At 52.5% G+C, this 18,076-nt stretch overlaps 1 protein-coding gene across 4 annotated transcripts in view; it reads left to right on the top strand.

Moving 5' to 3' along the window:
- The window catches only part of dnah10 (dynein axonemal heavy chain 10), a 704,002-nt gene that overhangs the window by 433,153 nt on the left and 252,773 nt on the right, over positions 1-18,076 (top strand). For all 4 annotated transcript variants that reach the window (XM_072511049.1, XM_072511141.1, XM_072510964.1 and 1 more), the window contains one exon: positions 36-210. In XM_072511049.1, the coding sequence (XP_072367150.1) occupies positions 36-210 (175 nt within the window). The remainder of the gene's footprint in view (positions 1-35; positions 211-18,076) is intronic.

The raw sequence follows: 18,076 nt of genomic DNA, 5'->3' as shown, positions 1-18,076 counted from the left end.
TAAATGCAGATTTACGGATCCTCCTCATTTTTCAGCTGAGGAGAAGAAGCAACTGGCAGAAGAGAAAGCTTCTGAGATCGAGGAACAGAACAAGGTGATAGCAGTGGAGAAGCAGGATGCAGAAAACTCGCTGGCTGAGGCTCTCCCAGCCCTGGAGGCTGCCAGAGTCGCATTGCAGAGTTTGGAAAAGTCTGATGTCACTGAGATCAGGTAATCCCAGAGAAAAAACCCGTCCGCTTCTAAAATTCTCACCCTTGTTTTGAATCCTTCTGTGCTTTCTCTGTTATCACCTCCAGCTGTGTAATCCCCACAATTATCTACATTCCTTCAATATGTATATCCCCTATTTTAATCTCTTCACCTTTGGTGACTGTGCTGTCAGTTGCCTGGGCCCTAACTCTGGAATCTCCTTCCTGAACTCCTCCACATTTAGGATCCATAGAATCCCGACCGTGCAGAAGGAGGTTATTCGGCCCATCGAGTCTGCACTATCCCTCGGAAACAGCGCTCTGCCGAGGCCCACTCTCTGCCCTATCCCCGTAATCCTGCACATTGATCCTGGCCTTTCCGCCTAACATCTTCGGACTGTGGGAGGAAACCGGAACACGCGCCGACACGGGGAGGACGTGCAGTCACCCGAGCCCGGAATTGAACCCGGGTCCCTTGTGCTGTGCGGCAGCAGTGCTAACAACTGCTCCTGAAACCTAACCAAGATTTTGGGCATCATTCTCAATACCTCCTAATGTGGCTTAGTGTCACTATTTGTTTTGTAATGCTTTTGTGAAGTGCTCTCTATATAATTACAAATTGTTGTCATATTAGCAGCTGCCTTCATAATAATTTTTATTTTAAAAAAACATATTTTTATTCTCCTTTTTCACATTTTAATAAAATATACACCCACCAACAAATAATCAACAATAACAAATCCAATGGCAATCCCCTGGCCAGCAACCCACCCATCCTACCCACCCCCAAACAGCCCCCTACATTTTAAATACAGAACAAGAAAGAAGAAAGAATCAAGAATCCACAATCATACTGTACATAATCAGCAATAACCTATCCATTCCCAACTCCTCCCTCCTAACCTGCACTGTAAGTTCTATGATTCTATGAACCTTCGATGTCTTCCAATTCATGAAGATGCATAATAAACAAAGCCCATGAATTGTAGACCCCTTCCATCCTCCGCTCAACTCAAACTTCACCTTCTCGAGCGTTAAGAACTCCAGTAAATCCCCTCCTGCCACACAAGGGCCCAGGGTGGAGAAACTGACCTCACACCAACAGGATCCGCCTCCGGGCAATCAGCGAAGCGAAGGCTAAAACATCTGCCGCCGCACCCGCTTCCAACCCCGGCTGATCCGACACCCCGAATATGGCTTCTAGGGGACCTGATTCGAGCCTCACGTGCACGACCTTCGAGATTACCCTGAAGACCTCCTTCCAATACCTCTCCAATTTTGGGCAGGACCAAAGCATGTGAACGTGATAAGCAGGGCCCCCCACATCCTCTACCCCCTCGAAGAGTCGGCTCATCCTCGCCTTTGTGAGGTGCGTCCTATACACCACCTTCAGCTGAATCAGCCCAACCTCACACATGAGGTTGAGGCATTTATCCTCCGGAGCACCTCACACCACAACCCCTCCTCCATGGTCTCTCCCAACTCTTCCCCCCCACTTGATCCCCTCCAGTGATACCTTGTCCTCCCCCAGAATCGCCCTGCAAATCGCCGACACCACCCCCTTCTCCATTCCCCCTGCTGTCAGCACCTCCTCCAACAGTGTGGAGGCCGGAGCCACCGGAAAGCTCTGTATCTCCTTCTTAGCGAAATCTCGGCCCTACATGTACCTAAACATTTCCCCCTGCCCCAACCCATATTACGCCCCCAGCTCCTTCAGCCTCACAAACCGGCCCCTCAGAAACAAATCAGTTTCTGTGGGCGGCACTGTAGCACAGTGGTTAGCACTGTTGCCTCACAGTGCCAGGGTCCCAGGTTCAATTCCGGCTTGGGTCACTGTGTGTGCAGAGTCTGCACGTTCTCCCCGTGTCTGCGTGGGTTTCCTCCGGGTGCTCCGGTTTCCTCCCACAAGCCCTGAAAGACGTGCTGTTGGATGAATCGGACATTCTGAATTCTCCCTCTGTGTACCCGAACAGGCGCCGGAGTGTGGCGACTAGGGGCTTTTCACAGTAACTGCATTGCAGTGTTAATGTAAGCCTACTTATGACACTAATAAAAATTTTTTTTTTTTTTAAATGTAATCCTTCAACACTCCCCTCTCCTCTGATCTCTGAAAACTCCCGTCCACTTCCCCGGATCAATCCTATGGGCTGGGATTCTCCAAAAATGGGGCTCTGCCCTCACGCCGGCCAGAAAACGGGCGCGAATCCCTCCAGACTTTTTTCACAAAGTCCGGAAGGATTCTCCGGTGTTAAGAGGGATAGCAGGGCCCCGGCGTGCGCCGCGCAGCTCCTGCTGCCAAAAGGGGGCCCTGCACCTCTGGCCGCAGTTCCGCGCATATGTGCGGCGGCCCCTGCGCAACATGGCAGAGCCACACAGCAGTCCGGCACGGAAGAAGTTGGCACCCCTCACAGATCGCGTCTTCCCGCCACTTGGTAGCCCCTGTTCGCGGGCCTGTCCGTCGTGGAGGCCCCCCCCCCGGAGTCCGATCCGCCCTCCGCCGCCCCACCAGGACGGCCAGCGCGGCCGCGAGTCCGAGCTCCCGCCGGGTGGAACCATACGGCAACCACGCCGGCGGAACTTGGCCGGTCGATCGCAGAGAATCACCGCGGGGCCTCTTTCAACGGCTCTCGACCGGCACTGCGTCTCCGCCGATACTCAGGTCTGCGGAGAATCGTGTCCCGGCGTCGGAGCCGATCCCGGGTCTGAGACCCCGTTCTCCATCCCTGCGCGGTTTCGGCAAGGGGACTCGGAGTACCCCGGCCATGGTTCCGCCGAATCGGCATTTCCCTTCCCCCTCCACAGCCTAAAGCAACTGCCTCCAGATTCCCAACGTTGCCACGACCACCGGTCTCCCTCAATATTTCCCCGGGGCCATCGGGAGTGGTGCTGTTATAAACGCCCTCAACCCCGACCCCCTGCACAGACTCTCCTTCATCCTAACCCACTGGGAGTCCCCTCTCTAACCCAGCTCCTCACCTTCTCCGCGTTCGCCACCCAGTAATAATAGAGTAAATTCGGAATACCCATCCCCCTGTCTGCCGACCTCTCTGTAACAGCACCTTCCTAATCCTGCCCCCCCTCATCCCCCCGACTGCCGACCTCTCTGTAACAGCACCTTCCTAAACCCCCCCCCCCCATCCCCCTGACTGCCGACCTCTCTGTAACAGCACCTTCCTAATCCTGCCCCCCCCATCCCCCTGACTGCCGACCTCTCTGTAACAGCACCTTCCTAATCCTGCCCCCCCCCCGCCATCCCCCTGACTGCCGTCCTCTCTGTAACAGCACCTTCCTAATCCCCCCCCATCCCCCTGACTGCCGACCTCTCTGTAACAGCACCTTCCTAATCCTGCCCCCCCCCCCCGCCATCCCCCTGACTGCCGTCCTCTCTGTAACAGCACCTTCCTAATCCCCCCCCCATCCCCCTGACTGCCGTCCTCTCTGTAACAGCACCTTCCTAATCCTGCCCCCCCCCATCCCCCTGACTGCCGTCCTCTCTGTAACAGCACCTTCCTAATCCTGCCCCCCCCCATCCCCCTGACTGCCGTCCTCTCTGTAACAGCACCTTCCTAATCCTCCCCCCCCCATCCCCCTGACTGCCGACCTCTCTGTAACAGCACCTTCCTAATCCTGCCCCCCCCCCCGCCATCCCCCTGACTGCCGTCCTCTCTGTAACAGCACCTTCCTAATCCTGCCCCCCCCCCCATCCCCCTGACTGCCGTCCTCTCTGTAACAGCACCTTCCTAATCCTGCCCCCCCCCATCCCCCTGACTGCCGTCCTCTCTGTAACAGCACCTTCCTAATCCTCCCCCCCCCCATCCCCCTGACTGCCGACCTCTCTGTAACAGCACCTTCCTAATCCTGCCCCCCCTCCCCGCCATCCCCCTGACTGCCGACCTCTCTGTAACAGCACCTTCCTAATCCTCCCCCCCCCCAACCCCCTGACTGCCGACCTCTCTGTAACAGCACCTTCCTAATCCTCCCCCCCCTGACTGCCGACCTCTCTGTAACAGCACCTTCCTAATCCTGCCCCCCCCATCCCCCTGACTGCCGTCCTCTCTGTAACAGCACCTTCCTAATCCTCCCCCGCCCCCCCATCCCCCTGACTGCCGACCTCTCTGTAACAGCACCTTCCTAATCCACCCCCCCTGACTGCCGACCTCTCTGTAACAGCACCTTCCTAATCCTCCCCCCCCCCCATCCCCCTGACTGCCGACCTCTCTGTAACAGCACCTTCCTAATCCTCCCCCCCCCCATCCCCCTGACTGCCGACCTCTCTGTAACAGCACCTTCCTAATCCTGCCCCCCCCCCCATCCCCCTGACTGCCGACCTCTCTGTAACAGCACCTTCCTAATCCTCCCCCCCCCCCACATCCCCCTGACTGCCGAACTCTCTGTAACAGCACCTTCCTAATCCTCCCCCCCCATCCCCCTGACTGCCGACCTCTCTGTAACAGCACCTTCCTAAACCTCCCCCCCCCCCGTCCCCCTGACTGCCGACCTCTCTGTAACAGCACCTTCCTAATCCTCCCCCCCCCCATCCCCCTGACTGCCGACCTCTCTGTAACAGCACCTTCCTAATCCTGCCCCCCCCCATCCCCCCGACTGCCGACCTCTCTGTAACAGCACCTTCCTAAACCTCCCCCCCCCATCCCCCCGACTGCCGACCTCTCTGTAACAGCACCTTCCTAATCCTGCCCCCCCCATCCCCTGACTGCCGACCTCTCTGTAACAGCACCTTCCTAATCCTCACCCCCCTATCCCCCTGACTGCCGACCTCTCTGTAACAGCACCTTCCTAATCCTCCCCCCCCATCCCCCTGACTGCCGACCTCTCTGTAACAGCACCTTCCTAATCCCCCCCCACCATCCCCCTGACTGCCGACCTCTCTGTAACAGCACCTTCCTAATCCTCCCCCCCCCCCCATCCCCCTGACTGCCGACCTCTCTGTAATACCACCTTCCTAATCCTCCACCACCCCCCCATCCCCCTGACTGCCGACCTCTCTGTAACAGCACCTTCCTAATCCTGCCCCCCCCCCATCCCCCTGACTGCCGACCTCTCTGTAACAGCACCTTCCTAATCCTGCCCCCCCCCATCCCCCTGACTGCCGACCTCTCTGTAACAGCACCTTCCTAATCCTCCCCCCCCCCAACCCCCTGACTGCCGACCTCTCTGTAACAGCACCTTCCTAATCCTGCCCCCCCCCCCATCCCCCTGACTGCCGACCTCTCTGTAACAGCACCTTCCTAATCCTCCCCCCCCCCGCCATCCCCCTGACTGCCGTCCTCTCTGTAACAGCACCTTCCTAATCCTGCCCCCCCCCATCCCCCTGACTGCCGACCTCTCTGTAACAGCATCTTCCTAATCCTCCCCCCATCCCCCTGACTGCCGACCTCTCTGTAACAGCACCTTCCTAATCCTCCCCCCCCCCCATCCCCCTGACTGCCGACCTCTCTGTAACAGCACCTTCCTAATCCTCCCCCCCCCCCCATCCCCCTGACTGCCGACCTCTCTGTAACAGCACCTTCCTAATCCTGCCCCCCGCCATCCCCCTGACTGCCGTCCTCTCTGTAACAGCACCTTCCTAATCCTGCCCCCCCCCATCCCCCTGACTGCCGACCTCTCTGTAACAGCATCTTCCTAATCCTCCCCCCATCCCCCTGACTGCCGACCTCTCTGTAACAGCACCTTCCTAATCCTCCCCCCCCCCATCCCCCTGACTGCCGACCTCTCTGTAACAGCACCTTCCTAATCCTCCCCCCCCCCCCCATCCCCCTGACTGCCGACCTCTCTGTAACAGCACCTTCCTAATCCTGCCCCCCCCCATCCCCCTGACTGCCGACCTCTCTGTAACAGCACCTTCCTAATCCTCCCCCCCCCCCCTGACTGCCGACCTCTCTGTAACAGCACCTTCCTAATCCTGCCCCCCCCCATCCCCCTGACTGCCGACCTCTCTGTAACAGCACCTTCCTAATCCTCCCCCCCCCAACCCCCTGACTGCCGACCTCTCTGTAACAGCACCTTCCTAATCCACCCCCCCCCAACCCCCTGACTGCCGACCTCTCTGTAACAGCACCTTCCTAATCCTGCCCCCCCCAACCCCCTGACTGCCGACCTCTCTGTAACAGCACCTTCCTAATCCTCCCCCCCCCCCCCCTGACTGCCGACCTCTCTGTAACAGCACCTTCCTAATCCTCCCCCCCCCAACCCCCTGACTGCCGACCTCTCTGTAACAGCACCTTCCTAATCCTGCCCCCCCCCATCCCCCTGACTGCCGACCTCTCTGTAACAGCACCTTCCTAATCCTCCCCCCCCCATCCCCCTGACTGCCGACCTCTCTGTAACAGCACCTTCCTAATCCTCCCCCCCCCCCTGACTGCCGACCTCTCTGTAACAGCACCTTCCTAATCCTCCCCCCCCCAACCCCCTGACTGCCGACCTCTCTGTAACAGCACCTTCCTAATCCTCCCCCCCCCAACCCCCTGACTGCCGACCTCTCTGTAACAGCACCTTCCTAATCCTCCCCCCCCCCCCTGACTGCCGACCTCTCTGTAACAGCACCTTCCTAATCCTCCCCCCCCCAACCCCCTGACTGCCGACCTCTCTGTAACAGCACCTTCCTAATCCTCCCCCCCCCAACCCCCTGACTGCCGACCTCTCTGTAACAGCACCTTCCTAATCCTCCCCCCCCCCATCCCCCTGACTGCCGACCTCTCTGTAACAGCACCTTCCTAATCCTGCCCCCCCCATCCCCCTGACTGCCGACCTCTCTGTAATACCACCTTCCTAATCCTCCCCCCCCATCCCCCTGACTGCCGACCTCTCTGTAATACCACCTTCCTAATCCTGCCCCCCCCCATCCCCCTGACTGCCGACCTCTCTGTAATACCACCTTCCTAATCCTCCCCCCCCATCCCCCTGACTGCCGACCTCTCTGTAACAGCACCTTCCTAATCCTCCCCCCCCCCCCATCCCCCCGACTGCCGACCTCTCTGTAACAGCACCTTCCTAATCCTGCCCCCCCCCACAACCCCCTGACTGCCGACCTCTCTGTAATACCACCTTCCTAAACCCCCCCCCCCCATCCCCCTGACTGCCGACCTCTCTGTAACAGCACCTTCCTAATCCTCCCCCCCCATCCCCCTGACTGCCGACCTCTCTGTAACAGCACCTTCCTAATCCTCCCCCCCCCTGACTGCCGACCTCTCTGTAACAGCACCTTCCTAATCCTGCCCCCCCCATCCCCCTGACTGCCGACCTCTCTGTAACAGCACCTTCCTAATCCTGCCCCCCCCCATCCCCCTGACTGCCGACCTCTCTGTAACAGCACCTTCCTAATCCTGCCCCCCCCCATCCCCCTGACTGCCGACCTCTCTGTAACAGCACCTTCCTAATCCTCCACCCCCCATCCCCCTGACTGCCGACCTCTCTGTAACAGCACCTTCCTAATCCTCCCCCCCCCATCCCCCTGACTGCCGACCTCTCTGTAACAGCACCTTCCTAATCCTGCCCCCCCCCATCCCCCTGACTGCCGACCTCTCTGTAACAGCACCTTCCTAATCCTGCCCCCCCCCATCCCCCTGACTGCCGACCTCTCTGTAACAGCACCTTCCTAATCCTCCCCCCCCCCCCGACTGCTGACCTCTCTGTAACAGCACCTTCCTAATCCTGCCCCCCCCCTGACTGCCGACCTCTCTGTAACAGCACCTTCCTAATCCTGCCCCCCCCCATCCCCCTGACTGCCGACCTCTCTGTAACAGCACCTTCCTAATCCTCCCCCCCCCCAACCCCCTGACTGCCGACCTCTCTGTAACAGCACCTTCCTAATCCTCCCCCCCCATCCCCCTGACTGCCGACCTCTCTGTAACAGCTTCTTCCTAATCCTCCCCCCCCCCTGACTGCCGACCTCTCTGTAACAGCACCTTCCTAATCCTGCCCCCCCCCATCCCCCTGACTGCCGACCTCTCTGTAACAGCTTCTTCCTAATCCTCCCCCCCCCCCTGACTGCCGACCTCTCTGTAACAGCACCTTCCTAAACCCCCCCCCCCATCCCCCTGACTGCCGACCTCTCTGTAACAGCACCTTCCTAATCCTGCCCCCCCCCATCCCCCTGACTGCCGACCTCTCTGTAACAGCACCTTCCTAATCCTCCCCCCTGACTGCTGACCTCTCTGTAACAGCACCTTCCTAAACCCCCCCCCCCCATCCCCCTGACTGCCGACCTCTCTGTAACAGCACCTTCCTAATCCTGCCCCCCCCATCCCCCTGACTGCCGACCTCTCTGTAACAGCACCTTCCTAATCCTCCACCCCCCATCCCCCTGACTGCCGACCTCTCTGTAACAGCACCTTCCTAAACCTCCCCCCCCCCATCCCCCCGACTGCCGACCTCTCTGTAACAGCACCTTCCTAATCCTCCCCCCCCCCCATCCCCCCGACTGCCGACCTCTCTGTAACAGCACCTTCCTAATCCTGCCCCCCCCATCCCCCTGACTGCCGACCTCTCTGTAACAGCACCTTCCTAATCCTGCCCCCCCCATCCCCCTGACTGCCGACCTCTCTGTAATACCACCTTCCTAAACCCCCCCCCCCATCCCCCTGACTGCCGACCTCTCTGTAACAGCACCTTCCTAATCCTGCCCCCCCCCATCCCCCTGACTGCCGACCTCTCTGTAACAGCATCTTCCTAATCCTGCCCCCCCCATCCCCCTGACTGCCGACCTCTCTGTAACAGCACCTTCCTAATCCTCCCCCCCCCCCCCCCAACCCCCTGACTGCCGACCGCTCTGTAACAGCACCTTCCTAATCCTCCCCCCCCCCGACTGCCGACCTCTCTGTAACAGCACCTTCCTAATCCTCCCCCCCCCCCCGACTGCTGACCTCTCTGTAACAGCATCTTCCTAATCCTCCCCCCTGACTGCCGACCTCTCTGTAACAGCACCTTCCTAATCCACCCCCCGCCCGCCCCCCCCCCTGACTGCTGACCTCTCTGTAACAGCACCTTCCTAATCCTCCCCCCCCATCCCCCTGACTGCCGACCTCTCTGTAACAGCATCTTCCTAATCCTCCCCCCCCCCCATCCCCCTGACTGCCGACCTCTCTGTAACAGCACCTTCCTAATCCTCCCCCCCCCCATCCCCCTGACTGCCGACCTCTCTGTAACAGCACCTTCCTAATCCTGCCCCCCCATCCCCCTGACTGCCGTCCTTTCTGTAACAGCACCTTCCTAATCCTCCCCCCCCATCCCCCTGACTGCCGACCTCTCTGTAACAGCACCTTCCTAATCCTCCCCATCCCCCCTGACTGCCGACCTCTCTGTAACAGCACCTTCCTAATCCTGCCCCCCCATCCCCCTGACTGCCGACCTCTCTGGGATAGCACCTTCCTAATCCCCCCCGACTGCCGACCTCTCTGTAACAGCACCTTCCTAATCCTGCCCCCCCCCATCCCCCTGACTGCCGACCTCTCTGTAACAGCACCTTCCTAATCCTGCCCCCCCCACAACCCCCTGACTGCCGACCTCTCTGTAACAGCACCTTCCTAATCCTCCCCCCATCCCCCCGACTGCTGACATCTCTGTAACAGCACCTTCCTAATCCTGCCCCCCCCATCCCCCTGACTGCCGACCTCTCTGTAATACCACCTTCCTAATCCTGCCCCCCCCATCCCCCTGACTGCCGACCTCTCTGTAACAGCACCTTCCTAATCCTGCCCCCCCCCATCCCCCTGACTGCCGACCTCTCTGTAACAGCACCTTCCTAATCCTCCCCCCCCCCCCCATCCCCCTGACTGCCGACCTCTCTGTAACAGCACCTTCCTAATCCTGCCCCCCCCCATCCCCCTGACTGCCGACCTCTCTGTAATACCACCTTCCTAATCCTGCCCCCCCCCCATCCCCCTGACTGTCGACCTCTCTGTAACTGTGCTCATCAGCTAGTAACTGTCCTCATCAGCTAGTAACTGTCCTCATCAGCTAGTAACTACTCATCAGCTAGTAACTGCACTCATCAGCTAGTAACTGTCCTCACCAGCTAGTTACTGTACTCATCAGCTAGGAACTACTCATCAGCTCGTAACTGTACTCGTCAGCTAGTAACTGCCCTCATCAGCTAGTAACTGCCCTCATCAGCTTGTAACTGTCCTCATCAGTTAGTAACTGCCCTCATCAGCTAGTAACTGTCCTCATCAGCTTGTAACTGCACTCATCAGCTTGTAACTGTCCTCATCAGCTTGTAACTGTCCACATCAGCAAGTAACTGTCCTCATCAGCTAGTAACTGTACCCATCAGCTAGTAACTGTCCTCACCAGCTAGTAACTGTACTCATCAGCTAGGAACTACTCATCAGCTAGTAACTGTACTCGTCAGCTAGTAACTGTCCTCATCAGCCAGTAACTGTGCCCATCAGCTAGTAACTGTCTTCATCAGCTAAGTACTGTCCTCACCAGCTAGTAACTGTCCGCATCAGCTAGTAATTGTCCTCATCAGCTAGTAACTGCCCTCATCAGTTAGTAACTGTCCTCATCAGCTAGTAACTGCCCTCATCAGCTAGTAACTGTCCTCACCAGCTAGTAACTGTGCCCGTCAGCTAGTAACTGTCCTCACCAGCTAGTAACTGTCCTCACCAGCTAGTAACTGTCCTCACCAGCTAGTAACTGTCCGCAACAGCTAGTAACTGTCCTCATCAGCTAGTAATTGTCCTCATCAGCTAGTAACTGTCCTCATCAGCTAATCAGCTAGTAACTGTCCTCATCAGCTAGTAATTGTCCTCATCAGCTCGTAACTGTCCTCATCAGCCAGTAACTGTCCTCATCAGCTAGTAACTGTCCTCATCAGCTAATCAGCTAGTAACTGTACTCATCAGCTCGTACCTGTCCTCATCAGCTCGTAACTGTCCTCATCAGCTAATCAGCTAGTAACTGTCCTCATCAGCTAGTAACTGTCCTCATCAGCTAATCAGCTAGTAACTGTACTCATCAGCTAGTAACTGTCCTCATCAGCTAGTAACTGTACTCATCAGCTAATCAGCTAGTAACTGTACTCATCAGCTAGTAACTGTCCTCATCAGCTAGTAACTGTCCTCATCAGCTAATCAGCTAGTAACTGTACTCATCAGCTAGTAACTGTACTCATCAGCTAATCAGCTAGTAACTGTCCTCATCAGCTAGTAACTACTCATCAGCTAGTAACTGCACTCATCAGCTAGTAACTGTCCTCACCAGCTAGTTACTGTACTCATCAGCTAGGAACTACTCATCAGCTCGTAACTGTACTCGTCAGCTAGTAACTGCCCTCATCAGCTAGTAACTGCCCTCATCAGCTTGTAACTGTCCTCATCAGTTAGTAACTGCCCTCATCAGCTAGTAACTGTCCTCATCAGCTTGTAACTGCACTCATCAGCTTGTAACTGTACTCGTCAGCTTGTAACTGTCCACATCAGCAAGTAACTGTCCTCATCAGCTAGTAACTGTACCCATCAGCTAGTAACTGTCCTCACCAGCTAGTAACTGCACTCATCAGCTAGGAACTACTCATCAGCTAGTAACTGTACTCGTCAGCTAGTAACTGTCCTCATCAGCCAGTAACTGTGCCCATCAGCTAGTAACTGTCTTCATCAGCTAAGTACTGTCCTCACCAGCTAGTAACTGTCCGCATCAGCTAGTAATTGTCCTCATCAGCTAGTAACTGCCCTCATCAGTTAGTAACTGTCCTCATCAGCTAGTAACTGCCCTCATCAGCTAGTAACTGTCCTCACCAGCTAGTAACTGTGCCCGTCAGCTAGTAACTGTACTCATCAGCTAGTAACTGTCCTCACCAGCTAGTAACTGTCCTCACCAGCTAGTAACTGTCCGCAACAGCTAGTAACTGTCCTCATCAGCTAGTAATTGTCCTCATCAGCTAGTAACTGTCCTCATCAGCTCATCAGCTAGTAACTGTCCTCATCAGCTAATCAGCTAGTAACTGTCCTCATCAGCTAGTAATTGTCCTCATCAGCTCGTAACTGTCCTCATCAGCCAGTAACTGTCCTCATCAGCTAGTAACTGTCCTCATCAGCTAATCAGCTAGTAACTGTACTCATCAGCTCGTACCTGTCCTCATCAGCTCGTAACTGTCCTCATCAGCTAATCAGCTAGTAACTGTCCTCATCAGCTAGTAACTGTCCTCATCAGCTAGTAACTGTCCTCATCAGCTAATCAGCTAGTAACTGTACTCATCAGCTAGTAACTGTCCTCATCAGCTAGTAACTGTACTCATCAGCTAATCAGCTAGTAACTGTACTCATCAGCTAGTAATTGTCGTCATCAGCTAGTAACTGTCTCATCAGCTAGTAACTGTCCTCATCAGCTAGTAACTGTCCTCATCAGCTAATCAGCTAGTAACTGTACTCATCAGCTAGTAACTGTACTCATCAGCTAATCAGCTTGTAACTGTCCTCATCAGCTAGTAACTGTACTCATCAGCTAATCAGCTTGTAACTGTCCTCATAAGATAGTAACTGTCCTCATCAGCTAGTCAGCTAGTAACTGTACTCATCAGCTAGTAACTGTCCTCATCAGCTAGTAACTGTACTCATCAGCTAATCAGCTGGTAACTGTACTCCTCAGCTAGTAACTGTACTCATCAGCTAGTAATTGTCGTCATCAGCTAGTAACTCTCCTCATCAGCTAATGAGCTACTAACTGTACTCATCAGCTAGTAACTGTCCTCGTCTGCTAGTAACTGCACTCATCCGCTAGTAACTGTGCACATTAGCTAGTAACTGGCCTCATCAGCTAGTAACTGTACTCATCAGCTAGTCACTGTCCACATCAACTAGTAACTGTCCTCATGAGCTAATGAGCTACTAACTGTATTCATCAGCTAGTAACGGTACTCATCAGCTAGTAACCGCCCTCATGAGCTAGTAACTGTCCTCATCAGTAACTGTGCCTGTCAGCTAGCAACTGCACTCATCAGCTAGTAACTGTGCTCATTAGCTAGTAACTGGCCTCATCAGCTAGTAACTGTACTCATCAGCTTGTAACTGTGCTCATCAGCTAGTAAATGTCATCAGCTCGCAACTGCCCTTGTCAGCTAGTAACTGCACTCGTCAGCTAGTAACTGTCCTTGTCAGCTAGTAACTGTACTCATCAGCTAGTAACTGAACTCATCAGCTAATCAGCCAATAACTGTACTCATCAGCTAGTAACTGTACTCATCAGCTAGTAATTGTCGTCATCAGCTAGTAACTGTCCTCATCAGCTAGTACCTGTACTCATCGGCTAATCAGCTAGTAACTGCCCTCATGAGCTAGTAACTGTCCTTGTCAGCTAGTAACTGTGCTCATCAGCTAGTAACTGTTCTCATCAGCTAGTAACTGTGCTCATTAGCTATTAACTTGACTCATCAGCTAATAGCTGTACTCATCAGCTAGTAACTGTACCCATCAGCTAGTAACTGCACTCATCAGCTAGTAATTGTACTCATCAGCTAGTCACTGTCCGCATCAACTAGTAACTGTCCTCATCAGCTAATGAGCTACTAACTGTACTCATCAGCTAGTAACTGTACCCATCAGCTAGTAACTGCACTCATCAGCTAGTAATTGTACTCATCAGCTAGTCACTGTCCGCATCAACTAGTAACTGTCCTCATCAGCTAATGAGCTACTAACTGTACTCATCAGCTAGTAACTGTCCTCGTCTGCTAGTAACTGCACTCATCCGCTAGTAACTGTGCTCATTAGCTAGTAACTGGCCTCATCAGCTGGTAACTGTGCTCATCAGCTAGTAACTGTACTCCTCAGCTAGTAACTGTCATCAGCTAGTAACTGCCCTCATCAGCTAGTAACTGTGCCCATCAGCTAGTAACTGCACTCATCAGCTAGGAACTACTCATCAGCTAGTAACTGTCCTCACCAGCTAGTAACTGTCCTCATCAGCCAGTAATTGTCTTCATCAGCTAAGTACTGTCCTCATCAGCTAGTAATTGTCCTCATCAGCTAGTAACTGTCCTCATCAGCTCGTAACTGTCCTCATCAGCTAATCAGCTAGTAACTGTCCTCATTAGCTAATAAGTGTACTCTTCAGCTGGTAACTGTCCTCGTCAGCTAGCAACTGTCCTCATCAGCTAATCAGCTAGTAACTGTACTCATCAGCTAGTAACTGTCCTCATCAGCTAGTAACTGTACTCATCAGCTAATCAGCTAGTAACTGCACTCGCCAGCTAGTAACTGTCCTTGTCAGCTAGCAACTGTACTCATCAGCTAGCAACTGTACTCATCAGCTAGTAACTGAACTCATCAGCTAATCAGCCAATAACTGTACTCATCAGCTAGTAACTGTACTCATCAGCTAGTAATTGTCGTCATCAGCTAGTAACTGTCCTCATCAGCTAGTACCTGTACTCATCGGCTAATCAGCTAGTAACTGCCCTCATGAGCTAGTAACTGTCCTCGTCAGCTAGTAACTGTGCTCATCAGCTAGTAACTGTTCTCATCAGCTAGTAACTGTGCTCATTAGCTAGTAACTAGACTCATCAGCTAATAACTGTACTCATCAGCTAGTAACTGTACCCATCAGCTAGTAACTGCACTCATCAGCTAGTAACTGCACTCATCAGCTAGTAATTGTACTCATCAGCTAGTCACGGTCCGCATCAACTAGTAACTGTCCTCATCAGCTAATGAGCTACCAACTGTACTCATCAGCTAGTAACTGTCCTCGTCTGCTAGTAACTGCACTCATCAGCTAGTAACTGTCCATATCAGCTAGTCAGCTAGTAACTGTACTCATCAGCTAGTAACTGTCCTCATCAGCTAGTAACTGTACTCATCAGCTAATCAGCTAGTAACTGTACTCATCAGCTAGTAACTGTACTCATCAGCTAGTAATTGTCGTCATCAGCTAGTAACTGTACTCATCAGCTAATCAGCTAGTAACTGTACTCATCAGCTAGTCACTGTCCGCATCAACTAGTAACTGTCCTCATCAGCTAATGAGCTACTAACTGTACTCATCAGCTAGTAACGGTACTCATCAGGTAGTAACTGCCCTCATGAACTAGTAACTGTCGTCATCAGCTAGTAACTGTGCCCGTCAGCTATTAACTGCACTCATCAGCTAGTAACTGTGCTCATTAGCTAGTAACTGTGCTCATTAGCTAGTAACTGTACTCATCAGCTAGTAACTGTTCTCATCAGCTAGTAACTGCACTCATCAGCTAGTAACTGTGCTCATTAGCTAGTAACTGTCCTCTTCAGCTAGTAACTGGGCTCATCAGCTAGTAAATGTCATCAGCTAGTAACTGCCCTCATCGGCTAGTAACTGTCCTTGTCAGCTCGTAACTGTACTCATCAGCTAGTAACTGTACTCATCAGCTAATCAGCCAATAACTGTACTCATCAGCTAGTAACTGTCCTCATCAGCTAGTACCTGTACTCATCGGCTAATCAGCTAGTAACTGCCCTCATGAGCTAGTAACTGTCCTCGTCAGCTAGTAACTGTGCTCATCAGCTAGTAGCTACACTCATCAGCTAGTAACTGCACTCATCAGCTAGTAACTGTTCTCATCAGCTAGTAACTGTGCTCATTAGCTAGTAACTTGACTCATCGGCTAATAACTGTACTCATCAGCTAGTAACTGTACCCATCAGCTAGTAACTGCACTCACCAGCTTGTAACTGTACTCATCAGCTAGTCACTGTCCTCATCAGCTAATGAGCTACTAACTGTACTCATCAGCTAGTAACTGTCCTCGTCTGCTAGTAACTGCACTCATCCGCTAGTAACTGTGCTCATTAGCTCGTAACTGGCCTGATCAGCTCGTTACTGTGCTCATCAGCTAGTAACTGCACTCATCAGCTAGTAACTGTACTCCTCAGCTAGTAACTGTCATCAGCTAGAAACTGCCCTCATCAGCTAGTAACTGTCCTTGTCAGCTAGTAACTACTCATCAGCTAGTAACTGTACTTTCAGCTAATCAGCCAATAACTGTACTCATCAGCTAGTAACTGTCCTCATCTGCTAGTAACTGTACTCATCAGCTAGTAATTATCGTCATCAGCTAGTAACTGTCCTCGTCAGCTAGTAACTGCACTTATCAGCTAGTAACTGTACTCCTCAGCTAGTAACTGTCCTCATCAGCTAGTAACTGTGCTCATTAGCTAGTTACTGGCCTCATCAGGTAGTAAGTGTACTCATCAGCTAGTAACTGTCCCCATCAGCTAGTAACTGTGCTCGTCAGCTAGTAACTGTCCTCGTCAGCTAGTAACTGTACTCGTCAGCTAGTAACTGATAAACATCCATTTCTTAAAGACACTCTTACATGGCACTACTAATGTTGATCTCCCTCAGTTCTTCCCTCTCACTAAACCTTTCATTCTCCAACATTTCTGGGATCTGATTTGTGTCCTTTTGTGAAGACAGAACCAAAGTTTGTATTCAATTGCTCAGCCCTTTCTTTGTCCCTTATTATGCATTCCCCTGTTTCTGTCTGTAGGGGGCCTACATTTCTCTTTACCAATCTCTTTCTCTTCACATATCTATAGGAACTCTTAGTGTCAGTCTTTATGTTCTCTGCAAGCTTCCTTTCGTACTGTACTTTCCCCTTCTTAATCAATCTCTTTGTCCTTCTTTGCTGAATTCTAAACTGCCCCCAATCCTCAGACCTATTATTTTTCTTGGCCAATCTGTATGCTTCTTCCTTGGGGCGGATACTATTTCTAATTTCCTTTGTAAGCCATGGATTGGCCCTCCTACCCCATTTGCCTTTGTGCCAGACAGGAATGAACAGTTTCTGTAGTTCCCTCATGCGTTCCTTGAATGTTTGCCATTGTCTATCCACTGTCATCCCTTTAAGTAACTCTCCCCAATCTATCAAGGTCAACTCATGCCTCATATCCTCACAGTTCCCTTTATTAAGATTCAGCACCCCAGTCTCAGAATTAACTACTTCACTCTCCATCTTGATAAAAAATTCTACATGTTATGGTCGCTCATCCCCAAGGGGTCTCATACAGCCAGATTGACAATGATTCTCTTCTCATTACACAGTACCCAGTCTAAGATGGCCTGCTCTTCAGTTGGTTCCTCCACATATTGGTCAAGAAAACCATCCTGTATACACTCCAGGAATTCCTCCTCTACGGCATTGAGGCTAATTTGATTTGCCCAATCTATGTGAAGGTTAAAATCACCCACGATCACCAATATTCCCTTATTACATGCATCTCTAATTTCATGTTTATTGCCATTCCCAACCTCACCACTGCAGTTTGGGGGTCTAGATATGACGCCCACTAATGTTTTTTGTCCCTTGGTATTTCTCAACTCATGTTGCAACTGTTTCATTTGTAACTGGATTCTAGCCAATTCCATAGATTCTGCCTGTGTTTTTCCCAAATTTAAAAGCTGAGCTCTCATTTTATTATCTCCATCTTCCTCACCCCTGCAGGTAAAGTCAGCTGCAGCTTGTCTGCCAAATCGAAAAGGTTTGTTGTAACCACCCTTTGTAAAGCACCCAGAGTGACCTCTTCAACACCCAGGAACCCTTCGCCACTGATGAGCCATTTTACAAATCACTCACTGTTTAAACTGACAAGAATAACAACAGCTGAAAGAAAACAGCAGCCCCTTACACTCACTGTCTTTAAATTCCGTAATCCCAAGCCAAACAAGGAATTATACCTTTTAAAATCCCGGCAAAGAAACCCCCATTTTGCTGGGACTCTGCCAGAATTCCAGCAATTTGCAAGTTGTAAGACTGTGAGGGAAAATTACGAAACGACAGAAGTGATAACCGACCACTAGGTATCTTTTACGGTAAAGCAACCACTGGGAACCTCTCTGGTAAACGTATTGATTTTAATTGGAGTCAGACATCTGCAGTGCCTAATAAATAATGAATGTTT

This window comes from Scyliorhinus torazame, chromosome 1 (assembly GCF_047496885.1).
Source record: "Scyliorhinus torazame isolate Kashiwa2021f chromosome 1, sScyTor2.1, whole genome shotgun sequence".
In the NCBI taxonomy this organism is placed as follows: Eukaryota; Metazoa; Chordata; class Chondrichthyes; order Carcharhiniformes; family Scyliorhinidae; genus Scyliorhinus; species Scyliorhinus torazame.
The sequence above is the reverse complement of the archived record's forward strand: the minus strand, read 5'-3'. Positions and strand labels throughout refer to the sequence as shown.